This window comes from Ilyonectria robusta (assembly GCF_021365365.1).
Source record: "Ilyonectria robusta strain PMI_751 chromosome Unknown BGZ61scaffold_5, whole genome shotgun sequence".
Taxonomy (NCBI): Eukaryota; Fungi; Ascomycota; class Sordariomycetes; order Hypocreales; family Nectriaceae; genus Ilyonectria; species Ilyonectria robusta.
Window position 1 is genome coordinate 1735845 of NW_025764439.1, and position 27121 is coordinate 1762965.

At 55.2% G+C, this 27121-nt stretch overlaps 8 protein-coding genes across 8 annotated transcripts; 4 read left to right on the plus strand and 4 right to left on the minus strand.

Moving 5' to 3' along the window:
* Window positions 1-311: 311 nt before the first annotated feature.
* BGZ61DRAFT_187018 (uncharacterized protein) lies at window positions 312-1058 on the minus strand. Its single transcript, XM_046237760.1, has one exon. The coding sequence runs from the start codon at window positions 968-970 to the stop codon at window positions 512-514; it is 459 nt and encodes a 152-aa protein (XP_046107780.1). The 5' UTR covers window positions 971-1058; the 3' UTR covers window positions 312-511.
* A 6012-nt stretch (window positions 1059-7070) lies between these two features.
* On the plus strand, window positions 7071-8324 carry BGZ61DRAFT_475322 (uncharacterized protein; the record flags this gene model as incomplete). The annotated part of the gene is made up of 1 exon (XM_046248677.1): window positions 7071-8324. The coding sequence occupies one exon, from the start codon at window positions 7071-7073 to the stop codon at window positions 8322-8324; it is 1254 nt and encodes a 417-aa protein (XP_046107781.1).
* Window positions 8325-11083: 2759 nt separating this feature from the next.
* Window positions 11084-12359, minus strand: BGZ61DRAFT_446951 (uncharacterized protein). The gene has a single exon (XM_046245267.1). It carries the CDS (start codon window positions 11895-11897, stop codon window positions 11133-11135), a length of 765 nt encoding a protein of 254 aa, XP_046107782.1. The 5' UTR covers window positions 11898-12359; the 3' UTR covers window positions 11084-11132.
* Window positions 12360-12368: 9 nt separating this feature from the next.
* BGZ61DRAFT_446952 (HAD-like domain-containing protein) lies at window positions 12369-13424 on the minus strand. The gene has a single exon (XM_046245268.1). It carries the CDS (start codon window positions 13351-13353, stop codon window positions 12589-12591), a length of 765 nt encoding a protein of 254 aa, XP_046107783.1. The 5' UTR covers window positions 13354-13424; the 3' UTR covers window positions 12369-12588.
* Window positions 13425-16025: 2601 nt separating this feature from the next.
* BGZ61DRAFT_187070 (putative methyltransferase-domain-containing protein) lies at window positions 16026-17457 on the plus strand. Its single transcript, XM_046237762.1, has one exon. It carries the CDS (start codon window positions 16190-16192, stop codon window positions 17423-17425), a length of 1236 nt encoding a protein of 411 aa, XP_046107784.1. The 5' UTR covers window positions 16026-16189; the 3' UTR covers window positions 17426-17457.
* Window positions 17458-18063: 606 nt separating this feature from the next.
* On the plus strand, window positions 18064-19662 carry BGZ61DRAFT_491966 (uncharacterized protein; the record flags this gene model as incomplete). Its single annotated transcript, XM_046250483.1, has 3 exons — window positions 18064-18713; window positions 18762-18840; window positions 18898-19662. 3 exons carry the CDS (start codon window positions 18064-18066, stop codon window positions 19660-19662), a joined length of 1494 nt encoding a protein of 497 aa, XP_046107785.1.
* Window positions 19663-20885: 1223 nt separating this feature from the next.
* Window positions 20886-21745, minus strand: BGZ61DRAFT_569496 (uncharacterized protein; the record flags this gene model as incomplete). The annotated part of the gene is made up of 3 exons (XM_046256030.1): window positions 20886-20938; window positions 21141-21536; window positions 21697-21745. The coding sequence occupies 3 exons, from the start codon at window positions 21743-21745 to the stop codon at window positions 20886-20888; spliced, it is 498 nt and encodes a 165-aa protein (XP_046107786.1).
* An 849-nt stretch (window positions 21746-22594) lies between these two features.
* BGZ61DRAFT_345897 (ABC-2 type transporter-domain-containing protein) lies at window positions 22595-27065 on the plus strand (the record flags this gene model as incomplete). Its single annotated transcript, XM_046239832.1, has 2 exons — window positions 22595-26980; window positions 27036-27065. The coding sequence occupies 2 exons, from the start codon at window positions 22595-22597 to the stop codon at window positions 27063-27065; spliced, it is 4416 nt and encodes a 1471-aa protein (XP_046107787.1).
* Between the last annotated feature and the right edge of the window lie 56 nt (window positions 27066-27121).

A 27121-nucleotide genomic window follows, 5' to 3' on the forward strand; every position in this document is an offset into this window, starting at 1 on the left:
AGCCCTATTTTTGGAGGGGTAACTAGGGGAGGCGCATTGTGTGGTTTTGATATTTCGGTGAAGACAGCGAATGGAGATAGGCTGTTGGGTTAGGGTAGAGAGCGTTGGCATCCAGACCAGGCCAGTCAAGGATATGGGTAGACGAGGGGAAGGGTTTGGTGGAACCGTGCTCGCGGCCGCTTCGACGGCCGCCTGTTTCTCCCATGGGTGTGGTGTCTGCAGAAGTTGAGATGTTGGTACACACCTCACCTTGGTGGCTTCCTCTGCTCCTGTCTGGATCTGGTTGCCTTGCTTTCCATGCGCGCAGCGACGTGTACATACAGACTACTGGGCTGTGTGTGTGAGTGGGTGCCAATCGGCAGCTAGGATGGGGTGCAGGGCGGGCCCGATTCGACGGGGCGGCGGATTGTTTGGCATCAATACAGCAAACGCGACCGTTCGTTGGGAGATCATACATATGGGTGCAGCTATTCACTGACAGCAGGGCTCGGAGAGAGGAGCTTGGTGCTTATTATGAGTCACATCTCCCGTCGATGCCGGAGGGTCTTTTTTTTTCGGTTCCCGTTCCCTCGGTCGCGCGGTGATGCCATATACCCATGTTCTCGGACAATGGGAGGCGTCGAGGCAATCCAACGCGAGCGGCGAGGCAGGGCCTGTTTGATGAGCCTCGGGCTAATGGGATCCCGCAACGTAGATTGTTCGTCTTCAAAAGAAAAACAATGAAAAATTTTTGTGTTCCAAACGCCGTTCGACCAGGTGCGCCGGCCGGGGTGTCTGTCCAGGGCTGTCCATGGGATTGATTGATTGCTGGGACGGGAACTGTGATGGAATGAGCCATAACAAGCCAACTAACAGGGCCCCGGCCGGAGACAATCGGCCGGGTCCTCTCTGCATAGCACGGATAGTATGGGAGGGTGTGCAGGGAGTGTAGCAGAAGAGACGGGAAGCCCTGTGGCTTTGTCCTTCTCATCTGGTCTTAGAAATCAAACAAGCTGGACGCCAGAGCCCTGGTCAACCCTGGGCGCAACCCAACTCAAACCCAACCAGCAGGCGAGACGACACGCCCTGTCCATGACCAGGGACACAACTCTGGTTCGCAAATTTTTTATTTTTTCAACCGTGCAAGGCTCGATAGGACTCGTTAGGAGCTGTCAGGGTCTCCCGCCCAAAGGCCACGGCCGCTGCAGCCAATGCGCTGCAGAGGGCAGCAAGACGTTGGTCCCACGGCTGCCAGGTGCCTTGTCTCGCAGGCGAGGCGAGATGGCCACAGCGACCACGGCGGAGCGAATGGCTGCAGTGGGCGGCTGTGTGACGCATGCCAGCAGGGAGGCGCGATTGCAAGGGCGAGCAGGATTGCGCCGTGGTTGCTGGTGGTTTCTTATTATTAGTGTGCGAAACATGGTGCCCAGCAGAATATTGCGTCGTCGAGTTGGGCTGCGATTATCATTACCGGGTCCCAACGGGGGACAGGGGGGGTGTGCGTCTCTGTGCGTGCGCCTCTGGTGTGTGAGAGGGTGTCGCTCCCCATCGACCCATAGTCGTGGCCTTAATCTCGGGCCCAGCGACAGGAGAGTAAGGTGAGGGAGCCCAGACCGAGCGTCTGAGTCTCGGCCGGAGGGACTGTGCACGTACTGTACGGAGAAGGGCTGGGAGGATGATGCCTGCGCCCGAGATTGAGCTCGTCCATGAGTACGTCAGAATGAGCGACGGATGTGATAGACACGGATCAAAACGCTGCTGTGCGGCACTGGTGTGGTACGCAAGTTGCGAATGCCTGCGTCTGGCAGCCTGGCTGCTTTCATGGTTAACCGTTAGCCGGCTGGCTCAGAAGCACCCGCCTCCCACTCCGTTCCCGATAATTACGGATCCCCAAGCAAAATTGCCCAGATGGCTCATTGTAACCGGGCCAGACAAGGCTGCCTACCCAGGATCAATGGCCCACGAAGTTGTGGGCTCGCCGGACGACGGTCCGTTGCCCGCGCCTCCACTGAACAGGCCGTCGTCCAGTACTCCCCGCGTCCGCTCAAGTCCCGCCGCTGGATCGCTGGGCCGCTGTCATTGCGGTGCATTAGGGCCTGGAGCCGCTGGGAAAAGGGCCGCTAAACCTCAGTGACCGTCTTCTGGGACGCTGGCACGCGAGTTGGCGGCGCATGGGGGGGGGATCCCTGAATGGAGTCAAGGACACCCCTGGACGACTATCCATAGATGCCTGAATGTGCGGCTGACAGGTATCCGCGCGCTCCATCTCCGGCTCCAGGATTTTTCTCCAGCTGTTCCCTACCTAGTCCCGGTCCGAATCCGTGGCATCCAGGGCTTATTCAGGGCATAACCATGGCACATTTCCATGGATGTGTCGGTGAGGTCCTGGCTGCCCCTGTATCCGGGGCGTAGGCAACCCTCGCTTCGCACATCCCCAGAGTCCATTTGAAATTCGCGGGTAATGACATTTATGGACCGGTAATGAGTGGACCGGGATCATGGGCCAACTAAAATTTCGACTTGACAACACTCAACAAAACCCGTAGGATGCCTCTACATGCGCCAGTGTGTACGGAGGGTATCGGGACCTCGGCTGGGAGGATTGATGGCGAATACGATGCAGCATGCCGTTGGATCGTCATAATTGAGTTGCCAAGAGGAAGTATTTGGTAATGCGAACAAAATACGGCGCTCTATTGTGCTCCGTGTCTCTTCGCTTGTGTATTAGCGTTGTGGGTTGGGAGGGCTGGCTGGTATCTTTAGAGATCTAGACATGGGCGAAGGCCGCAGTAAAGAATGTTTTTAACAATGTGCCAGATCTGAGACGACGCGAAGCAGGGCGGACAGATGGCCACGGCATGGGAATCCAAGATGGGCCGAGATGGTGAGCCGGTGAGACACCGCCTCGCGCTCTAAGATTCCAAGCCCTGAGCGTCCGTGGCATCGAGGCCAATCATGCCCAGCAGCCGAGGGAAGTGCGCTGGGAGGTGCCCGGGTCTGGCTTCTGGTCTCCATGTTTGGGGTGGCCAATGGAAAGGTAAACTGGGCCAGGGTGCGAGGCCGAGGCCAATCTCGGGCGACGTAAGAATGATGCTCCACTGAATCAAAGGCGGTGCTTTTGCGATGGATCAACTCTGATGGAGCCTCACCAGTGCCGTCAGTGGGCGAGCTTGGCGGGACGTATGCACGGCGGCAACTGGATGGCCCTGGATACCTGGTGAAAAACAATCTTTGGACGAACTAGTGCCGTCCCAGCAAGTCGAGATGCGGAATTGATTTGGCGGGGTGGGTGGATGGCACTTCACGACCCATCCCATCCCATGGTGGAAGGCCCGGGACGGCCACGGGCGTCGGGCTACGGGTTCGGAGCACACTTGTCCGCGTCTGGATGAAGCCGTCGTATGGCACCCGCTGGAAAGGACCCCATTCGCGAGCCGCCCGCGCCGTGCAGGGTTGCCTCATGCACCTGCTCGACGGAGTCCCGAGAGACGCACCCGATGCACGATGTCTCCATCTCGCGCTTCCCCGCTGTGCGGAGAAGGCGGCCTAGGCCAATCTGGTTTTGCCCTTCCACCGTCTGCAGTCGGTCGTTGCATTCCGGATCACGTCTTTGCTCCAAACCCAAACTCCAAACCATGAGGAAGTTTCTGTCGCCGTGGTCGCTAATGCAGGGGTGGGGTCTCCCACTCCCTGGTGCTGGTTGTTGGTGTCGGTGCTTCTTCGCGTCGTGGAAACGCTCGCCGTGCCCATCGTGTCACACAGGTCACCATCGCTGGTAATGGAGGGCATGGTTTCCGAGCCAGGGTTGCGGTTGTCGTGCATGTTTCCGGGCTGAGATCATATTCGTGCCATGCTGGTAAAGAAACTTGCTTGACGTGAACGTGAGCGAAAGGGTTCGGCGCCGGGAGAGCCGGGTGACAACTCCGCTCCGCGACGCACAACCTCAGCCTGGAAAATCCGCAACCTCCAATGGGCGGATAAATGGACAACTCCTGGTCAGAGCACTCCCAATCAAAACCGGGTGCGCCGCGCATGTGATGGCGAACCCCCTCCTGTGATGGTGATGGAACTTGGTTCGAGTTGGCATGGTGGGTGTGCTAAGTTGCTTGAGGGCGCCTGTCACAACGCGTGCCACACTTGCATAGGCAGGAGGAGCTGCATGGGGAAGGCGATAAAAAAATGACCAAGATCGGAGTGATGATGTATGCGCGCACGCGCGTGTTACTGTGAGTGAGTGGTGAGCGTGCGTGTGATATCCCGCGTGGCAGAGCAAGCAATGGGGGCGCTTGATAAAGCCGTCAGCCTTCCCCCACGTTTACTCGATCTTTTTACCTGCGTCTTTGGTTCGTCATCAGCAGCATCACCAGCTTCGTGGCAGTCAAGGCAGTCACGACAATCAGTCAACTATCTTCACGACGCCTCAGCCGTGCGTTGCCTGCCTACCGTCGCAGCCCTGCTGGATTGCTATAAAGTCAAACCCTCGCCCAGATTCGTATACGAGAGTTCCGGCCGTATTGTCTGCTGCTTCGCCGCTTATACGCGATCCTTCATTCCAACCCCTCGCCTCTGGCCCCTCGCCTCAGGCTTTAAACCCGTTTGACGATTACGATTGGCTTACTTTTTCTCTGTCTCTCGCGGCGCACCTTCGAAAGCGACGGTGCTTCGTGTCGGAACGGCCATCGTCGCTAGCCTCGTGTCGCACCGACGTCAAGGTTTCCCGTGTTTACATGGCTTGTTTTTAAAAGGCCTGCAGCCTCTCTTCTGTGGCCAGCTTCGAAGACTATCCCTGCGGCCCCGTTGCGTCAGCTCGTATTTCTCCGTGCACCGTCACTCTCAATCCCGGCTACTACATAGAGCAAGGCTACAATTTTCAACAGCCTGGCTTTTTCTTATCCGTACCCGTCGACACGGAGGCACTACGCCAGGGCCAGGGGGTGCACCAACCGCTCAACCGGCGCCGTCTGAATCACACCGAGCCGCTTCGTCGTCCGCAGTGACCCCCTGTCGTGTCTTGCCGCCGGCGCGCGCCTAGAAGCCCAAGGAGAAGGAAAAATTTTCACCGGAACTGTTTCGCGGGCATCCGGGACGGCGGACGATAGGAATCTATCCCAGGCCATCATCTCGCTTGTTCCCCACCGGTAAATTTGACTGGCACTTTGGTGGAGAGGTTCAGAAGCCTTGGACCCGCTCCCAGCGACCTGTTGGGAGAGGCGTTGCCAGGCCTTTTGCTAGGCAACTTTCCATCAGTTGTCACCCAGGCCCAGGCCTGCCCTGCTCTGCCTGTTCTGCCCGAGGGAGCGGGAAGTCGGAAAAAGCAACGGCATCTCTTGAATTTTTTCTCTGGCTAATTTTTGTGGCTTCACTGTCCCGCCTCTCCTCCACCCTTGCGCTTTGTGGCTGGAAAAATCTTTCTCTGAGACGAAGCGAGAAAGAGAAAAGAAACGAAAGGAGCGAGTAATTGCCATTGTGTGCGATTGTGCAAGTGTGTGCGTCTGTGTGTGTTAGAGCACAGAGCACAGAACACACATTCCGAGGCTACGGACACGCCCGGTCCAAGCTCAGCTGAAGAGAAAGCCGGATCCGCCACATAGCGGTCTTGCCCTGCTGTCGCAGTGACCACTGAGTTGGCCTGCGAGCCTTGCTGTTGGGCGCTGGCATCTGGAGCCATTGTCGCGGTGGGCTCTCCTTTTTTCCCTTTCTGCCAGGGGACTCCTTTCGGGAGCGCACAATCTGGACCATCCAAGCCCCCTTTTTCCCGCGGACGCGTCAATCAGCGTCAGAGTTTGCTGAGTCTCATCAAAACGATTGACTCATCGGCTGAATCTGAATCTGCGGGCCAGAGCTGGCAGCCAGTGGAAGCGGCCAGAGTCGCGCCCAACGAGAGGATTGGACACTTTGCTGGAGACTGGGATTGAGACGCCAGCCAAAGATATCGCACCCAAGGAAAAAAAAATTAGCAGCGGAGCGCAGCAGTACAGCACAGCGCATCACAGCGACAGCACAGCGCATTGCAGTTGCAGTGCCCCCCAGTGCCGCAGCGCGCAGCCGGAGGTGCAGCACTGTCGTCATCCAGCAGCAAAAGCGAGGACAATTCGGTGGACGGGAACAGTGCGGCGCGAAATTCAGCCGCACCGTGCACCTGCGCCCCCCGAAGCTTCTACGGAAGTGACTAAGCTCTGCTAATCGCACCCCGCGACGAGTCATCGTGTGGCGGGTACGTACCTTTTGCACGGCGGGACAAAGAGTCACTGCCTGTTCACTGCCTGCCTTGCTCGTCCTCAGGCGCCAAGCACCGAGAAAGAAGGAGCAGGTTCGAGCACCCCTTCCCCTTATCCCTACCCTACCACCCAGACCACCTAGCGTTACCCCTGCAACCCCTATCCCTGCACCTGCATTGCCCCCCTGTCGCATGCCGGCCGCGCCCTCCTTCACTCGATTCCCACATTTTTCACTCTCTCCCACGCCCCTGGCCCAGCCCGACGTTTCCACCCACAATCTGCCATCCGGAAGGAATAATATATAGCTTCCACACACGCCCGCTTCCAACCTCCTCTCCTCTTTCTCTTCCAGTATCTTGGCGCTTGCCAATCACAAAATTTCACTACAACAATTACCAACTTCGCCAGCACGCCAGTGCCGACGTCATCACTCATTCAACAACTGATCCGCTGGAGCTTAGTCAAAGCGTCCAGCATCTTCTCGTCACCACGACCACGTTCCACAGGACCTGGCCTCGACAACTTCCGAGGAGGAAAGATATAATACAGATCGGTCATGTTCGCCACACCACAACATTTTTCTAACCCTTTCCCTTCCGACTACATACCGAGGTGACGGGCTGAATCCGATCACCTCCTCCCAGACGCCTCTTCCCAGCGCATCTGAACACAAAGTTGACTGCGCACTCAAGAACAAGCCTTTGACCGCAGCGTTTCACGAACACTACACTCCAAAACAACACCCTCAAAATCTATAAAAACACACCATCATACGGCACACTCACCACCAACACCAACCGGAGTCTGGAGGAGAGCGGTTGTTTTCACTTCATTGACACGGATGTCAGTTGGGCATCGCAAGAGCACAGGATCATGAGTTACCCTTCACCACGAACACCAGGATCGACTCCGATCCACGACTACGACAGCGTTTACGCAAGGATGTCGTCCGCAACTCCCACCCCTTCGCCTCGGCCCACCTGGGCTGAGACCACACCACGACGCCCCGCGACCCGCGCGGCTCATTCACGCTTCAACAGCTACTCCCAGACGGGCGGCGACTTCAGCCCTCGGCCTCCCAAGGATTCCCCCCGCTACAACAGCAACGGGCAGTATAGTACGGCAGATGTGAGTCTCAAACATTTTTCGTCTCGCAGGCCTTCCTGGTCATCTCCACGCTCTAAGCGTGATCGCCGTTCCTCGTTTACCTATGTCCGGACTTCCACCCCCTATGGAGAATCCGACGAGGACGAGATTATCGAGGCTCTGGGTCACACCTACGTGCTTCCTGCACTGTCCCGGTCCAAGCACCACAACCACGAGCGCAGATCCTCGCTCTACACTCGAGACTTTGATGGGGGATGGTACACTAATTTCGACGCCTACCTGCAGGGTGCCCAGACCGCCGCCTTCTATGACGAGTTCTACGCCCGAGAGCAGCAGCCACCTGTGCACCAGACACCTCAACGCCCTCCCACCAGTTTCTCTCACACCCGCCGCTCCTCTACCGCCGTCCCTCCTCCCCGGCCCCAAACCGTCCGACCCGTCAGCACACAGCGCGCAAAGCCTCCCCCTCCCTCACCAAAGGCTACCGACGCCGATGCCCGGAAGCACCGGATTCCTGCCGGATACTCACTTAAGAACTGGGACCCCACCGAGGAGCCCATTCTGCTTCTAGGCAGTGTGTTCGACGCCAACAGCCTTGGCAAGTGGATCTACGACTGGACCGTTTACTACCAGGGCCCGGCCACTCCCATCTCTGACATGGCCGGCGAGCTTTGGCTCCTACTCATCCAGCTTGCCGGCAAAGTGAAGCGTGCTGACGAGATCGTTGGACGAGTTCGCAGTGCAGAGAACCGTGACCTGGTCGAGGAGTTTATCGAGGGCGGCGAGCGCCTCACCGAGAAGCTTCGGAGCCTTCTCAAGTCCTGCGAGGCCCCCATGCTCAAGGCTGCTAAGAGAAAGCAGTCTGGACTCGGCAAGAATGCCGGAGTCGAATTCGTCGAGACCCTCTTTGGCCGAGACCGAGAGTTGGCCAAGACGGAGAAGTTTATGACCAACGTCCGCCTCTTTAACCTCCGGTTCGACGCCAACTGCGAGGAGATTCTCAGGAACCCCACCAAATAAGCGGACTGCCCATGGATCTACCTGGACTTGTTTCTGTTTTTTTTCTTGTTCTCTACATACCCGAGGAGCCTTTGAACCGGCCAGCAGAAGAACCCAAACCCCCTGGATTGGAACGGCCCACAGAGACTGTACACTACCTCATTTTTTCCGGATCTCCGTTTGGATTATACGCCACATGGATTTCCTTATCTTTAACGTCACTACCTCGCCCCTGGAGAGAGCGGTTTCTTGTGTTCCACGACCAAGAACTAAGGGGCGACCTGTACTACCAGCAAAGCAAACGCGCGCGCGGAGGAGGGGCATCGACCAAAGGGGTTTTTTCCTTATCTCAAGATACCCACAATGTTTTTCCGTTTGGAAGGTCGCGAGCGGTTGGAAAGTGAAGCAACGACGACGAACACAGTGGATGCGATAGAGCTGGATGATGGATGGACATCGTGATTTCTATTTCTTGTTCTATTTTCGGTTAGGTCTTTGATTTTTGGCACAGCGCCTGGGATATTAAAAGTGATTGGCACTTAGATGGTGGAACGAAATTACTACGCGGTAATATGGAACATTGGAGGTCTCGTCTTTTACTTACACTTGGAACCTCACGTTTAGCTAGGAATATTGGAACATGCGCTTGAGCATGGAGGAGGCGTTGGGGTTTGATTTAGGCAGTTAGCTATACCATCTCAGAGAGGTTATTTGTTCTCGAATTCAAAACTAGATTAGCAAAATCGTCTGTGTCTTTGCCTGTGAGTTGCGGTGTGACGTGTTGAATCGTTCACCTTTGACCTCATCTTGAATCTAGACTCCTCTGACGGCGTCTAGATTCGCCAATTGATTACCCCGGCTCGAACCTAATCAACGCCCCTCTCGTTCCCGTTTGGCGGGGCTGGTATTGGGCGCATCTAGTGAGGCACGCTTTGAACGTAGGCTAGGGGACGATCACCTGTGAGGATGAGGTCATGGACGGGCACCCCTGACGAGGCGTGTCATGCATGAGAGAGGGGCGGCTTGTGTTTGTTCGAGACAGCGGATAGGCTACAGGTCGCAAAAAATGCCAGATTAATGAACATGAAACTGCCCAAGTCTTTTACCAGTTTTTTTGTTGGAGACAGGGTGTTCCTCGTTTGGATGTGATGTACTACGTAGTAATCAATTGCGGAGATGACTGGACGATGACGTCTTGGTCGGGCGTGGGGACTGGGGTCTTTGAACATGGCAAAATCCTGGAAGAGGGGCCGTTCGCACGAACAGGCCAACGATCAACATTGAGGTGGAAGCGATCGTCAGGGAACGGCCGTTTCATTCCCCGACATTTGGACACGATTTGTGGAGTTGGTATCCAGAGCTCTGCAGCTTTGTGGGCTGGTCGTCAATGGGCTGCTCTCCACTGATGCATGTCGTTCGGCACTGGTGGCGAAACTGTGAGGATTGGATGATTACATGCATATTGCGATGGGCGGAGAGAGTGGGCTGGTGACGCCGAATATCCGTCGGCCATTTGTCAGAGCGTTTTCTTACTGGATTGCATCGCGTCTACGAAGTATTGACCGAGCTCCGGTAGGCGCAGCCATGATGGTCAAGATAGACTCTCGCCTGCGTTCCAGATGATGGGCTGAGCAAAGATCTGGTTGATACTTACGCCATCTGGCGGGCCGAGACTGCCGCCATGTCTTGTAAAACGCCAGCCACCGCTCAACGACGGGAATTTTCGTTCCGGTCTCGAATCTTACTTGAGCTCAGTTGACCATCGTGGCGCACTTAGCTGTGCAAGAGCCGAGACACCAAGCGCAGCCTGCCGATGTTTTGGCTAACCTGCGTTTTTGCTTTCCTTTTCCTTCGCCCTGCAGCGCCGCCGGACCCGCTGGTCGCCCGATTTGTCTCGCACTATCCAGCATCAAGCCATCGCGGTGGCACGCAACATGGACGGACGAAACAGTAGCACAGCGGGCTGAGCCTGTTTCTCCTCGCGCTGGCGGAGGCTAATCTCCCCCCATGTGACGCGTTGGGAGGGGGGTTTTCGGCGTTGGGCTTGGTGTAAGTGCCGTGGTGTTTCTCGAGGAGGTTGGGGAGAATCGCGGGGTGAAGGTTGCGATACTTGCACAATCACACACACACCCGCACGCACGAAGTGCCGTGATCGATGATGATAACCCTGGAGGGTGTCTCGAGTAAGCGCCTAGGACGCCAATCATCGGAGGTCAGTATGGGAAGCTGAACATGTGTGTTCGCGACCCCCTTCCCACGTGCGTGAGGGTGGTTGGGGAGTTTGGGGGCCAGAATCACCCGCAGGTCTAGACTTGCCGACGGGCGCCATCTCGGTGAGCCAAGGTGAGAGCCGCAAGGCAGCTAGCTACCCGTACGCAGGGAGAGAGCGGGACAATGCACTAAAGCTTTGACAGTATGGCAGGGGTCGAGGCGACTGATTGCTCTTTCACCCCTTGCCTGGGTGAGTACGAGCCTGCGCCCTCGTCGAGTGGACAAGGCAGGTATTTCTCCCTGTTCGGCCCGTCCCATTGTTTGTCTTTGTGGCATGCCACGGCGATTCAACACATGTGATGAGAAGCTGGCCCGCTGGGTGGTACCACAAAGACGCCGCAGTGTCGTGTTTCCCAGAACACCATCAGGTGTCTCGTTTGCAGCGGTACGCCGTAAACGAAGCCTAATCCCCTCCTGATGTCGACGATGTGATGGCACATGGAGAAACACGCCGGATGTGTGATTTGCGCGTGCGCCTCACTCCGTAGGCAGGTGTCCTGTCGGACCGGGAGGGTGGTCCCCCAACGTGTCCTGGTTGGGTTGTTGTTCGTTGGGCGCTTAAATGGCCGGGAACGTCCCGCGGCGATGCCCGTGATGGTGCAGCGTGGAGGTGGGAATGGAACGCGGGCGGACGCACAATGAGGGGAAGACCACGCAAGGCGATTGATTGATTGTGCATACGCTGACTCGTGATGGACCGAGTCCGGCGGGCACAGACGAACGCCCCCGTCCAAGTGCCGAGAAAGCGACTGCGTCGTCGGCGCGTCTCAACGTGGGCTGGAAGCCATCGCATACAGAACTGTCACAGTGCCCGTGTGTGTGGCAGTTCAAAAGCGCCCAGGTTCTTATTTTGGGTGTTACATGCACCCAATATTTCCACGCCCCCCAGCCATCTGCGCAGCCATCCTTCCGCTTGCTGACCGTGCAGCGTGGCCGTATTTCATTCAGGGTACTTGTCCATTTCGCATGTAACCCAGCTCGATTCGTCTGCGCTTGCGTGCGAGCGCAGCATATCATATTCCTCCCCGCCCACCCTTCCCGCTGTTTCCGGACCGGTCTGGATAACGTCAGCGGTTTGTCGTGTCGCTCAGCTCGAACTGCGTGTGCAGCGACGGCATGCGGGTTGAGCAGAGGCCGGGGGGCAGGACAAAGTATGTAAGACTGTGTGTGGATGGTGGGATTTATCGTCGGCGTGTGAGTTACGAAGGACGAGATATTCTTAGTACGAGACGACGTAACGGTGACCCTATGGCCAACACTCGCCAGCACTGTGCGACCAGGGCGTCTGTTGGAACGACCCTGTCGCCGAGAGAGAAAAAGCATCGTGCCCTGCGTGTCTGTGCCGAATAGCAACCTCGGTTCCAGGACAAGGGCTCGTCATCGCACTGACCGATGGAAAGCAAGTCCCGCAGCGTGTTGCAATCCTACGACCTGGTCTCTTGACCCATGGGATGGGTGTCAATTCCCAACCATCCCATTCCAGGGTTACTCGGGGACAGGGATGGCGGCACAATCGCCTGCAAGGAGAAAACTTTGCATTTGAGCCGGGAGTCGAAGTGAATCCGGGATTGCACCGTGTCACTGCCGGGACGGTCCGACCGGGACGGGTTTCCACGAACCCAAAGGTTTGTGCGGCGGGATGCAGCTATGTTGGACTAAACCGAGGTGCGGGAGAATAGTGCGGAGCGGCGGGTACCAGGTGAGGCTTCAGTGATAAAAGTCCTCATGAGTAGAAATTGTCACCAAGTATTATAAAATGAGAATCGTGAAATGAAATAAAACAAGTATAAGCATATTTCTTTATTTTTATATCAACATATTTTCTTTTCAAAGCAATTGGGTTTGGGCCACTGTCTGTATCCATCCCACTGGAGTAGCAGACGCTCACTGGATATGACTGAACTGTTCATGCAATAATTCACATACCCGGTCCAATAATTCCAGACCATAAAATTAATTACGTAGCATAGTGACAGTTTGACAACCTTGACTCGTGGACTGATAACTTGTATTCTCAAGCTTCACTAAATGGTGACAATAAATCCTCCAATACCAGCAGAGAATTAACAGTGATGGGCTCCAGTATGAGCTTGGAAGACTGCTTCTCATCTAAATGAATGGCATAGATCCCATCCGCAGCTGCAGGCACGATGTCCCGCTCCATAGAATCCCCGACGTAGATAACCTCCTGGGGTTGAATGGCTAGATGATCTAGGACCTTCTGGAAGAGCCCTGTCGTCTTGGAAACGCCGAAATGGTTTGTCGTCGCGAGGAAGTCCACGTGCTCGGCGATTCCCAAGTCTCTCAACGCTCGTTCTTGGGCATCCTGTGGTCCTTCTGTGATCACTGCTATCTTCCTGCCAGAGGACTTGATTGCCCTGAGCAGTGACTCTGCTCCAGGCTTCAGAGTCAAATTTTCTACAAGTACCCGTTCATAAGAAGCGAGAAGCTCGTTGATCAATCCGTGACTCAACCCAAAATGATCCAGTGTCGCAGAGAAACGCTCTCGGCGGTAATCGTGAGATGTTTTCCCGTCAACAAAGGCGTTTGAGGTTCCTTGCATGAGAACCTCTCGATAACGAGTCTGAAGAGCTCCTAGTGAGACACTGGGGTTTTCATTGGCGATTACACTTAAACAATGTGTAGTTGCCGCGCGACTGGCAGAACGGAACTCGTGCAGTGTGTCGTCGAGGTCGAAGCCGAACCATGACTTGGTGCGTAGACTAGCGCGCGCCTGTTCCACGGCCGTCGATGGTACTGGTAAAGAACAGGAAGGCATGCTGAAGTTGTAGTGTGGAATGCTAAATGACTTTGTTGGTTGGACTAATGCTTCAGGATGAAGATTTGTTGATGAAGAGTCATAAGTTTCACTGACGCTAAGGGTGCGTGGATTAAATGACAGATTCCCCCACCCCACTTCGCCAACATAGTACCTCTCCCTCAGGGTTGATGTACTATTCGGCAACTTTGTTTCGAGTTCTTGGTGCTATGCCATCTAGCCTTTAACTTATCAGCGTCAACTTGCCAGTGCCTTGTGCAATTTGAGAAACTGGCTTGCTATGTAACTGCCCGAGCGAAACTAATGGAAACAAAGGTCCGCGTCAAATTTTTCAATGATATAGTGTACGGGGATCACTTAGTTGTGAAGGAGAAACCTTGACTTCGACTCGCCACTGTCATAATAATTTACCTGTATTCTTGGGTCGCTCTCGCAGCCTTGATCTATCGGGCCGGGATGGGTCCCATCAAGACCAAATATACGAGAGATATCTGAAGTGCCTTTGGAAACTGACATCGGGAAAAACTCTCATGTGTAGGCGCGCCAAGAGTAAGTGGCTTTTTCTGCAACCGAGAAGGATATTCTTGCCACTAAATCTCACCCCGAACTATTTTGCTTGAAGCAGGCTCTCCCGCGTGGGTAGTTATGGAGCCCGATACATTTCACAGGGACAGGATGAAAAGAAACAATTCTCTATGACTGAATGGACGAACATCTGAGCATGTATTCATTGGAAGGCTCCTGCCCAACCTTAGCCGATTTATCCATATATTCTTCGTTGACTAACAACTTCTTCCGGCTGATGAAATCCGACTTGGATCTATTGTACAGGGCTGAGAGATGTCTGTATCAAGAGGTTAGGGTGCTCTAGTACCCACATACCCAGAGGGGGGACTAGAAGCTTAACAGTAAAAAAAAACATCAACAATAGTATTAACAATACAGACTATATACCCAGTCTATTCAAAGGTTAACAGTTTACTCAGACAGATTAAGGTTTCTAGTCTAACTGGTTATCTTTCCCAATACCTCAATAGGCTGCAGTAACAGCTGCATCTTGGAAAAGTTAGATCTTGGAAAAGGCAAAATCCTGATCAGAATAAAAGCTCTGCAGGCCTCACCTCTTGCATTCTAGTCATCCTTACATCCTTACACACACCTCAAACAACCACTCAACCAACTACTACACCAACTACTACACCAATCGAAGATATCTTTCCGTCTCACACTACAGACTGATGTAGTCTCTCCCAATCATTGCTATACTCATTGCTTTAATTTCGATCTAGATTACTTAACCCTAAGTAACACAACCCTCATCCCGAAATTGCAAATTGCAGCTCAAAAGTCCGGACTCAAAGATGTTAAAGAAGTCCGAATCGACCAACCCGGCGAGAGTTAATTGTCTTTGGATGTTATACAATTCGGGAGCTGGCGGGTCTAGATATAGCTTTACGACTCTGGGTTCCTGCAGAGCTAGGCTGTCTGAAGGCTCTAGTTCGGAAATGCTGAAGGCGTATACTTTCTCCGGCAGAAAGGGCATTTATTAACCGCTTGTGTGGTACTGCATGGACTATGCAGCTGATGAATGATAAGGTGTTGGTCAACTCGCAGCCAAAGAATTGACATAAGAACCCAAGGGAACCCATGGAGGGATATTGAGGAGGAGGTTCTGATGATGTCTGTATATACTTAGTTGACAGGAGGATCTGGTGGAATTCACACAACAAATCGATACCCCATATATGACTGAAGGATATATCCTTAGGCTTGAGTTTATTGTTAAATAAAATCAATAAAATCCATAAAATAATTATAAGAACACATAAGCCTAAGAACCAGTCCTACCAACAACTAAACTACCCCCTAAACCTTTATATTATAGTTACACTTCAAGGGGCTCACGCCATCAATGCCCTACCTCCTCCCTTGACATTGAGCTTTTAGACATTCCCGAAATTCAATTCTGTATTTTAAAGATCGTTACTGCTAGACTGGCAGGATTCATGTTGTGGGAGTTCTGAAGCAAGGTGCGTCGAGGAAATGCTGCGAACTCTAGTAAGGCCGAGGTCGTTTCAAGGTCGTGGTCTGTTTGAGAACTCGAGTCATTACTGATCATGCAGTTCTTCACTTCAAAAAATCCAGTGTCTATTAATTGAGTTTAGGAATCCTTCGGATCGTATTGGCTTTGATTGACTGATCCTTTACTTCCTATGAGGTCGGGGAGGTTGACCAGGTCGAGTTAGTTGCGTACGGATGTTAAAAATTTCTGCCAACGCCATCATTTGGACACTTACATGGCACCACCTACGAGATCCTAAATGCGTACATTAAATAATACTACAGGGGGGTCTTCAAGATCCATTCAGCAATATGTTCCAGTGTATTTGACGAGACTTGTTTGTTGCTGTAGCAATATGAAAAAGGATTGGTTCTAGTCTGGAACGGAGGAGGCTCTTGATAATGTTGTGGATTTCAACATCAACCAATGCCGAAAATAGGTCGGGTATTTTACCGTAACGGCTTTGTTGTCTGGTAGTCTTTGGTGAAGTAGAGTCATTGTGCATGTTCAATACGGTAGACACCACCGCTAACATTATCGTGCGATGACTAAGCAATCTTGTCGTAGCCAAAATAATTTCTCAAAGAGGTGCCCAACCGTCAACCTGTCTCTCAGGGGCCTATAGCGACGGAGGTTCTTTGCACTCGAGCACTGACTATCACTGACAAAAGCGGAGCCTGTTTATCGTCGAGCAGATATAGGTGCCTGCTTAGACTGCCTCATTGTCTCACATCGTCACACAACAAATCCAGATCCGCTCAGCATCACCGGACCATGCACTACGTTCGGTTTCTTCGAGCTCCCAAGGTGGCGCCTGGCAGAGGCAATAGGCTTCAGATACAGCTTCTGTTTACAATCACGACAGATCTAGGGGACTCGTTCCTTTACCCACAGAAGTTCCTTGACCTGCAGGTCACTGCCTCAGCCTCCTCCTCCACAGGCACGTCGACATGGCTCCTCTCAGACCCAGGACGACTCTACTGGGAACCGGGTATGCGCGTAGCAAAGCCTACTCTCGAACTTCCGGTTGCCTTTGAGAGAGCTGTCCAAGCAGGCGTTAGGATTCAGCTTTGTGTCCGAGCATCGGAGCCGTCTCAACATGCAGACGGGGCGGCCAAGATCTTAGCAATCGCGTCGGAGAAGCCGAGGTACCGGAAGGAAGCGACCAGGATGGGGGCGGTGATGCCGGCGTGGATTTCGCTGAATCTATCCGGCAGGGATACAGAGGTGTCTATGCGGAGGCTTCAGGTCAGCGACTCAGCGACTGGCTTCGGCTACGTCGAGGTGGAGGAGGAGATCGGGGAGAGCATCGCGCGCCACGTTTGGGATGCCGGTGTGGTAGCGCTCTGCGCCATTGCGGGGATCGACACAGCACCTGAGAACGAGTCCAGTAAGCACCCATGCATGAGAGCGCTGGGTGGCTTGTTCGGCAGTCGGAAGGAAATCAATGTCTTGGAATTGGGCTGCGGGGTTGGGATCTTGGGAGTTGGGCTGGGAGCGGTCTATCCTAAGCTTTCTCAAGGACAATGTACGATTCTCTTGACCGATCTCCAAGAGGCGGAGGCTCGGGCTCGATCGAACATTGCACGTCTCAGCCCCCAGGCCTCAGAGTCCGAAGAGCCGCAGGTTCGCATGCTGTACGAGAACCTGGACTGGGAGGATGGCAGGCAGGGTCAATTCGGGAGGGAAGCTGGGTCGCGTGCTTGGGATCTGGTTATGCTCAGCGACTGCACTTACAACGTCGATATGCTTCCCGCGTTGGTCGAGACCCTATCCGCCATCCATTCGTCTAATCTGAAGCAAGTCCCTGGCGAGCCGTTTACCACCAAAGTCTTCCTGGCTACCAAGCCGCGTCACGCCTCCGAGCGAGAATTGTTCGAGTTGATGGAGAAGGAGGGCTGGGAGACACTGCATAAGCAGGTGCTACAATTGCCTGTTCTTGGCGCGGAGCCGGAATCTGTCGAGCTGTACCTCTTCGATAAGTCTAGTTTGATCGATGAGAGCAGGTGATAGGCGCCCGCTCGACAAGACATCGGTGGTATGACTGAGGCCTGCCGGTGAGGCGACTGACTTTCAACATGCATTGAGTCTTATCATACGAGTAAGGCAACAGCCCTGCGTTTTGTTCAGGGCGAGAAGAGCCACTCGTCCGAAAGTGAGCACCGGGGAGTCTCCTCCAGGCCAAGTCCCTCGCAATGTGTTGTCATGGCGCACTCTGGGCAGGGTTCCTACAGCCTTACTTTGTTCCAATTGAGGCTCTGGGTGAAAACAAGGCAACCACACTAGGTAGCGTATGACTTGCATGGACGATGATTGGGCTTACCCCGCGTGTTGTGTAGCCAACAGATACCCAGCCTGAATTTGTGAGTGGTATTGGGCATAACCCGTTTGGGGGCTGAGGGAGTGGGGAGGGATACCGGCATGATGGAGGGTGAATCGAGGGCGATGACAGGCTGGGAATGTTAGAGGCGTGGTGTGGTGATGAGTTGGCACTTAAGCCGAGACCGGGGTGACTTGAGGCTCTTGTATCGCCTTCCCCGGTTCTTGGGGGGACCGGTGAAAGCGAAGCACTTTAAAATGGGCAATCGCAGAGCAGGAATTGACTTTTGATCATCACTCCTACTGTGCCTTATCCTCTCAGTTGGATCATGGCGGAACCAAAGATTGGCTCTCCTAGGGCCAAAGCGGCAAATGGCAACCATGGTTCCGAAAAGACATCCAACAAGCAGTCCAAGCTATGGCAAATGCTAGCTTTGGCCAAGGAAGTGGCCAAAGATGTCGACGCGATCCAGGACTACGAAAAAACAGTCGAAGGGAGACGGGCGCTTGAGCTTGAGCTCGAAGCCAAGAATGCCGACAACCAGCGACTGCGCGAGCTGAACGAAAAGGTACTGCGCGAGTTCACTGACCACAAAGCCCAGGCCATCTCCAAGACAGAGACACTGTTTGGCGAGTTCGAGCAAAAGTACAAGACGTACGAGTCGAACAAGGCCGCGGTGGAGACGATGGAGAAGGAGGTTGTGCAGATGAAGGAGAAGCTCGAGGCGTCGGAGCAGTCGCAGAAGAGCAAGGCCGCCGAGGTTGGGAAGCTCAAGCAGCAGCTGAAAGCCGCCGAGACCAACGCAAAGAGCCAATCCGCCGAGATCAAGGAGATGAATGCCGAGTGCGAGATCCATCGCTCGCGGATGCAGACGAGCATCGCGGAGCGGGATGCGTGCAAGACCAAGTTGATGCTGGCGCAAGGCGACCTTGGGGAGGACCTTTTGCACGACTACGGCTCTGACGGTCTGCGGACTCTGTAGGTTTTCCATTTCTGCCTTTGCGAGCTTGGCTAATTAAAGCATAGTGGCCTTGACCTCAAAGCGTTGTCAAAGAAGTGCCATGCTTTTGTGGTTGAGTACTTCAACGACCCAGATGGAGCCGCAGTGAGTATTATCCCTACACCACCCGCTTCAACCCTTTGTACTGACTGTCCGGCTTAGGACTCTGCAAGCGAGATCCAGGATCTCAAGGCCCAATTCCCCAAGATCCCCCTTACGACCCTGACGACCAGGCCTGCTGCCCAGATGCGGTGTGCGGTTGCCGAAGCCGTCATTGCCGCAATCATGACGTCTCAGATTTTCGTGCCGTTCTACCTACCCAGCGATCTCCGAGCAGCAGCATCGACTCTGCTCCACATATTTGGAGATGACGAACGGCGGCGAACCGTCTACCGGTGCCAGATCCTCCGGTCCATGACGGACGCCGAGGAGGTGGCGCGCGTCCAAGAGGACATTGTGCGCAAGGCGAGCAACGAGGTGCGCAGCACGCTGCACCCGCTCGTCGTCGCCTTCAAGCAGGCCGGCTTCTACAACGCGGTGCCGACGCTGTTCCGCGAGGCGCTGACGCTGTGGGCCGACGTGCAGCGCTCGCGGGACCTGATCACGGCCGAGGCGCCGGACATGAACGAGGTGCAGCCGCCGAGCAAGTACGACGAGTACGACCAGAACGGCGGCGCGGCCGTGTCGTCGCCCAAGGGCCACAAGGGCCCCAAGGCGACCATCGCGGCGGTGCTGTTCCCGCAGGTGGCGACGCGCGAGGACCTCATCTTCAACGGCATGGCGCTGTGGTCCAACCAGAGCGCGCTCGCGGCGGCGGCGCAGGAGATGCCGGCCAACGGGACGGCCAACGGGGACTCGATGAAGCAGGCGGCGGCGCGCCGGAGGTCCGTGGTCAGCCCGACTCGCCGTTCCGGGATGAGTGATTGAATGGGGAGGACGGACTGACGGACGGAGCGCCTTGCTTGGTGGGTGCGGACCGGAGCCGGAGGTGGGGCCGGGTCTCGGTTCGGGAAGTGGTGGCAGCTCCCCGAAGCGAGCGATGGTCGATGATAAGGTCAGGCAAGTTGTTACAGTGGATGGATGGAGGATTCGGCTTGGTGTTTTTTTCCCTGTCTTGGTGGGTGCATGGCATTATTGGGTACAGGCGACCCTAGGTTGAAAACTTGCATGTGTGTGTTAGTGATGACCGGGATAGTTTGGGCCAGTCAGAGATAGCAAAGTCAGTCACGCTCGTTAATCCAACATCTGCCGGCGTCCACGTGCGGTAGTGTGTACACCAGTGCCTCACCGGTCTGCTGTAACTAATTGCTATGTACGTACTCTGGCTGTACAGAGGAGCCCAACATGGAGGGGGATGGGTGCCTCAATTGAGAGGTGACGCACCCTCCTCCTCGTTTCTGGGGAAATCAGGCAAGGGGTGGTCGATAGCGTTCCATTGTTGTTGGCTCCAGATAAGGGCGAGACTCTTTACATGGGACATCTAACCCTACACAAGACGCCGCTTGGAATGAGTGTCGATGAGCGGACGAAAATGTGTGAATTGATGATAAATCCAGATGAATAATCCGGCCGACTCGACACAAATCGGCCGAAGAACGGACGGATCTGAGACCAGACGGCTGAACAGAGGTGTGAGACACATGATGGATGCCATGCCTGTCGGTTCACGGCTTGGCAATTTGCCCTCGTAGTTGGTGCAGACCGCCTGTCCAGCTGGCGAAAACATGGACATGCATGGATGGACAATCTCTTTGTTCTTCCCATTGCGGAACTCCGCAGCCTTATGTACATGCTATACGACCAGTAAGTAGCACCTACGCAAAAGCGATCAAATCAGAGTCCAGGGCAGCCCCTGTCTGTATTCGGCACGTTCCGCAGTCGTTTGCGGGTGGCCTCCGATTCAACGTCTTTCCTGGCGGTACGGTGAAGGAATGAATCCCAAGCTGCCTCGCTGCCTCGGAATATCGCCATCATCTCTGCCGAATAGAGGAAGCTGCACGGACCAAGCTGAGCTGCCTGCACAATCGCTGCACGGGCGTGGAACTTTCAGAAATTCTTGGGACGGCACTCCCTGTTTATTGCCTTGCGCTTGCGGGGATTCCATCTGCAGACCCATTTGCTAGTGCCGAGTCCGACGCAAGCATTTTGTTCTAATTTTCGGAAGGAATACGCGCTGGAGTGGGTTGCGGAGCTGGCCGTCTGCCTGTCAATCAATCACAGCCTGTTTGATGCACTGGAGAGTGAGTGTTTGCTGTGCTCGGAGAGTTTTCGCCTCTCTCTCCCTGACGCATTATGAGTCGACATGATGGGCGATGATGGTTATACGAGAATAGTCTAGTGGCGAACGGGCCATCTCTGGTCATCATCCCGAAATCAAACTTGCGCCAGGACCGTTTCTTACTTACCGTGAAGATGAGAGATCCCCACGTCATCCATCACAGTCACCCATCTCCGATGCGACGGTCCACGCGTGCTGCGTACCGTACTTTGTACATGCTGCTGTGCGCAATGTGCGAGGTTTACCCAGACCCGGTAAGGTTGTCTGTCTGACTGACTCCACACTCTGAGATTGGGCTTCAGGGCGCCGTTGACATCCCTGCAACCGGCCTCATCAGTAACTAGCCTCGCCGGTGCTCCTCCGCCCATCTCGACATCACTAATACCACTACCGTGTGCGGTCCGACCTAGTTTCAGGTGTAACCACGGGATATTTTCGACGGTTATGGGTAGCAGTGTTGTTGACAGATGCAGCATCGCCGACAACGTGGGCATGTTACCACCCTGCATCGTCACTATCGCCACTATCGTCACTCAGCAGCGTTGTACTTGGTGGTTCACCTCGACTCAAGGCAACACTCCTTTACTCCCAGTCGCGGATCCGACAGGCCGTCTCAGTCTCAAGTCTCCGCCTGGAATGTCTAACACGAAATCTCGGCTCGCTCCACACGCTGCTCCACACACATGGCCACGCCAACAACACACGCCCCAACATGGCGGATTGGCAAACCATGGCGGAACTGGCAATTCCTCGCCCCCGGCCATCCATCTAGGGCCTGGCACCTTTAAGCTCCCGCCTTGGGCACTCCCCGAGCCAATCGGTCTCGTCGACACCACCCTCTTCATCTTGGCCCTTTGCCGGATGACTCGAAATCTCTCCTTTCGCCCCACCCCCTGACAAATTTTCAGCTTCACAATTCGACGGCGGGCTTGTCCAGGACCCCGCCCTCGGGTGCTTTGCTTGTAACTAGGCATGTATCCTGCTCGTCCGTGCCGGATGGCAAAACCGCGGTTGCGTGAAGCCTGTGATTCACGCCGTTGCCGTTACTGGTGCCGTTGGCCCTTTGTTTGCCGGTGGAGTCATGCCCAGGTACGTCGTAGACTGCTTTCATCCCCATCCCCATCCCTATCCCCATCCCACGGCCTTAAGCCTAAGCTCCGACTTTGAGCCCTTGATTGGTAATGGAAGATGACGGCCGTTGTGCGAAGAGGGCCCTAGTCCCCAACCTATGTCATATTTTTCCCCGGTACAGATGGCTTGGAGCTTGGTGTCTTTAATAAACACGGTGCCATCACCGACTTTCGTCCCGGCCGATTTGCTTCCTTGTTTGTTCTGTTCAAGACCCAGCCTGGTCAATTCATTCCCTTTCCCTGTTCTTTCTCCCATTTTGAATACAGGTCCCTGTATGTCAATAGAGTCTTCCCAATCATCAATCTGGGTCTTATTCAGTAGTCTCCACTAGTTAACCCGATTCCGCGGTGGGTGACCTTGGGCTCCCAACACAGTCTCGATCCCGAGCACTGTTTACGATATCACAATTCATTGCCATTGTGCTGCTTGAACCCGACACCATAGTATTCGATGGCTGAGAGGGCTCTCGAAAAGGCCGAGGAGGCTATTGCCTCCGGCCACCGTGCCGAGGAGATTGAGCCTACGTATCGAGCTTCCCAGGACTCTAGCTCTACCGTCGATGGCCCCGGCATTGAGCGACGCGGATCCGCTGTCCGCCAGGGCGGTATTTCCATCGAGCAGGCTGAGGCTGAGTTCGCCGAACTCCAGAGGGAGTTTACCGGTGTCTCTCGAGCAAGTCGTCAGAAGACCCGAAAGAGCATGGACCCTGAAAAGGACGGTGCTGCTGATGGCTCCGACGAGGCCTCGCTCTTCGATCTTGAGGCGGCCCTGCGAGGAAACCTGGATGCTGAGCGAGAGGCTGGAATCCGCTCCAAGCATATCGGCGCCTACTGGGATGGTTTGACCGTCAGGGGCATCGGTGGCATGACCAACTACGTCCAGACTTTCCCGGACGCCTTCGTCAACTTCTTCGATATCATCTCTCCCGTTCTCGGCCTCGTTGGTCTAGGTCCCAAGCCCACGCAGGCGACTCTTCTCGACAACTTCCGCGGTGTTTGCAAGCCCGGCGAGATGGTGCTCGTCCTGGGAAAGCCCGGTTCCGGCTGCACCACCTTCCTCAAGACCATCGCCAACCAGCGATATGGCTACACGGGCGTCACTGGAGAGGTCCTTTACGGACCGTGGAACGCCAAGGAGTTCGACCAGTACCGAGGCGAGGCCGTCTACAACGCCGAGGACGACATCCACCACCCCACGCTGACGGTTGAGCAGACGCTCGGCTTTGCGCTCGACACCAAGATGCCCGCCAAGCGACCTGGCGGCATGTCCAAGGAGGAATTCAAGCAGAGCGTCATCACCACGCTGCTCAAGATGTTCAACATTGAGCACACGCGCACGACGGTTGTCGGAGACCACTTCGTCCGAGGTATTTCTGGTGGTGAGCGCAAGCGTGTCTCCATCGCCGAGGGCATGATCACCAACGCCTGCATTCTGTCCTGGGACAACAGCACCCGCGGCCTCGACGCCAGCACCGCCCTGGACTTCGCCAAGTCTCTGCGCGTCCAGACCAACCTGTACAAGACCACCACCTTCGTCTCCCTGTACCAGGCCTCCGAGAACATCTACAGCCTCTTCGACAAGGTCATGCTCATCGACGAGGGCAAGCAGGTCTTCTTCGGCCCGGCCCAGAGCGCCCGCGCCTACTTCGAGGGCCTGGGCTTCGCTCCCCGGCCGCGAATGACTTCTGCGGATTACTTGACCGCTTGCACTGACGAGTTCGAGCGCGAGTATGTCGACGGCCGCTCGGCGGAGAATGCGCCTCACAGCCCCGAATCGCTGCTCGAGGCCTTCAAGGCCTCGCCTGCGCAGAAGGCTCTGGATGCGGAGATGGCCGAGTACAAGGCCAGCCTGCAGCTCGAGCAGGAGAAGCACGACGACTTCCAGGCCGCCGTCAAGGAGAGCAAGCGCGGATCATCCAAGAAGTCGGTGTACCAGGTCGGCTTCCACCTGCAGGTCTACGCCCTGATGAAGCGCCAGTTCATCCTCAAGCTCCAGGATCGCTTCAACCTCACCCTCGCCTGGCTCCGCAGCATCATCATCGCCATTGTCCTCGGCACTCTGTTCCTCAACCTCGGAAAGACGTCGGCCAGCGCCTTCAGCAAGGGCGGTCTGCTCTTCATCGCCCTCCTGTTCAACGCTTTCCAGGCCTTCTCTGAACTTGCGGGGACCATGACTGGCCGCGCGATTGTCAACAAGCACAAGGCCTACGCGTTCCATCGACCCTCTGCCTTGTGGATTGCCCAGATCATTGTCGATCAGGCGTTTGCTGCGAGTCAGATTCTCGTCTTCTCCATCATTGTATACTTCATGAGTGGCTTGGTCCGGGAGGCGGGTGCGTTCTTCACCTTCTACCTAATGATTCTCTCCGGGAACATTGCCATGACCCTCTTCTTCCGAATCATCGGATGCATCAGCCCCGATTTCGACTACGCCATCAAGTTCGCCGTCGTTGTTATCACGCTCTTTGTCACCACATCCGGTTACCTGATCCAGTACCAGTCCGAGAAGGTCTGGCTGCGTTGGATCTACTGGGTCAATGTGCTTGGTTTGGCCTTCAGCGCGATGATGCAGAACGAGTTCAGCCGCATTGACATGACCTGCACTGCCGATTCGCTCATCCCCTCCGGTCCTGGCTACGACGACATCAACCATCAGGTTTGCACTCTTGCTGGCTCGACCGGTGGCACCACCTTCATCAGGGGCTCTGATTATATCTCTGAAGGTTTCTCGTACTTCCCCGGCGACCTCTGGCGCAACTGGGGCATCATCATGTCTCTCATCATCTTCTTCCTGATCCTCAACGTCGTCCTGGGCGAGTTTATCAAGTACGGAATGGGTGGCAACTCGGCCAAGATCTTTTCCAAGCCCAACAAGGAGAGGAAGGCCCTCAACGAAGCTCTTATTGAGAAGCGAGACGCCAAGCGCAAGGATAAGTCCAACGAGACCGGTTCGGATCTCAAGATTGAGTCAGAGGCCATTCTTACCTGGGAGGACCTCAACTACGATGTCCCCGTCCCCGGTGGTACTCGTCGTCTGTTGAACAACGTCTTTGGATACGTCCGTCCTGGTGAGCTGACCGCCCTGATGGGTGCTTCCGGTGCTGGAAAGACCACCCTCCTCGATGTCCTGGCCGCCCGAAAGAACATTGGTGTCATCCATGGTGATATTCTCGTCGACAGCGCCAAACCCGGCAAGCAGTTCCAGCGTTCCACCTCGTATGCTGAGCAGCTTGATCTGCACGAACCTACCCAGACCGTCCGAGAGGCCCTCCGATTTTCCGCCGAGCTGCGCCAGCCCTTCCACGTCCCCATGTCCGAACGCCACGCCTACGTCGAGGAGATTATCTCTCTGCTCGAAATGGAGGGATTCGCGGATGCCATCATTGGTTCTCCTGAGTTTGGTCTTTCCGTCGAACAGCGCAAGCGTGTGACTATCGGTGTCGAGCTGGCGGCGAAGCCTGAGCTCTTGTTGTTCCTGGACGAGCCTACCTCCGGCCTCGACAGCCAGAGCGCCTTCAACATTGTCCGATTCCTCAAGAAGCTGGCTGCTTCCGGCCAGGCCATTCTCTGCACCATCCACCAGCCCAACGCCGCGCTGTTCGAGAACTTCGACCGCCTTCTGCTTCTCCAGCGTGGTGGCCGCACCGTCTACTTTGGTGACATCGGCAAGGATGCCTGTGTCCTCCGAGACTATCTTGCACGACACGGCGCCGAGACTCCCGCTACTGAGAACGTCGCCGAATACATGCTCGAGGCTGTGGGCGCTGGTAGTGCTCCTCGTGTTGGTGATCGAGACTGGGCGGATATCTGGGACGAGAGCCCTGAGCTCGCTGCTGCCAAGGCGGCCATCACGCAGATGAAGGCCGAGAGGAAGGCGGCTGGTGCTAACTTGAATGCCGATTCGGAGATGGAGTACGCCTCTCCTTTCGGTCATCAGCTCAAGGTTGTGTCCAGACGCATGTTCCGATCCTTCTGGCGCTCGCCCAACTACCTCTTCACCCGTGTCTTCGCTCACGTCGCTGTCGCCCTCATCACTGGTCTTACTTATCTCAACCTGGATGATTCTCGAGCCTCGCTTCAGTACAAGGTCTTCGTCATCTTCCAAGTCACGGTGCTTCCGGCTCTGATTATCACCCAAGTCGAGGTCATGTTCCACATCAAGCGAGCTCTCTTCTTCCGCGAGGCTTCGTCCAAGATGTACTCGCCTTTCACCTTCGTTTTCTCCATCATCGCCGCCGAGATGCCTTATTCGATTCTTTGCGCCGTTGCCTTTTACCTCCCGCTGTACTTCATGCCTGGTTTCCAGACCGATTCTTCGCGCGCCGGCTACCAGTTCTTCATGGTTCTCATCACTGAGATCTTTGCCGTCACGCTAGGCCAAGGCCTTGCTTCGATCACTCCCTCGCCCTTCATCTCGGCCCAGTTTGATCCCTTCATCATCATCAACTTCGCTCTCTTCTGCGGTGTCACCATCGCTCCCCCCCAGATGCCCGGCTTCTGGCGCGCGTGGCTCTACCAGCTCGATCCCTTCACCCGCCTCATCGGCGGCATGGTTACGACCGCGCTGCACGAGCTGCCCGTTGTGTGCAAGCCCAGCGAGTACAACGTCTTTACTGCTCCCGAGGGCATGAACTGCGGCGAGTACATGCAGCCCTTCTTCGAGCGTGGTGGTTCCGGCTACTTGGCTAGCAATACCACGCAGGACTGCGAGTATTGCGCGTACAAGGTCGGCGACGAGTTCTACGCCGCCTTCAACCTGTCGTTTGACAACCGCTGGAGAGATCTGGGTATCTTCTGCGCCTTTGTAGGCAGCAACTTGATCATCCTGCTCCTGGCTGTAAGTTCTCTCTTCTCATCCAGTGTCAATATCGTTTACTAATTCATCTCAACAGAGCCGCTTCCTGAACTTCAACCGACGATAATTTGCCTGTAACAGGCACACGACAATGGCCTTACATGACTGAGAAGGCACAGTAAT

What these genes read in the sequence shown, in the direction of transcription:
- BGZ61DRAFT_187018 (XM_046237760.1), bottom strand. Translation starts at nt 970, where the DNA reads ATGAGAAGGACAAAGCCACAGGGCTTCCCGTCTCTTCTGCTACACTCC.
- BGZ61DRAFT_446951 (XM_046245267.1), bottom strand. Translation starts at nt 11,897, where the DNA reads ATGCTTTTTCTCTCTCGGCGACAGGGTCGTTCCAACAGACGCCCTGGT.
- BGZ61DRAFT_446952 (XM_046245268.1), bottom strand. Translation starts at nt 13,353, where the DNA reads ATGCCTTCCTGTTCTTTACCAGTACCATCGACGGCCGTGGAACAGGCG.
- BGZ61DRAFT_187070 (XM_046237762.1), top strand. Translation starts at nt 16,190, where the DNA reads ATGCACTACGTTCGGTTTCTTCGAGCTCCCAAGGTGGCGCCTGGCAGA.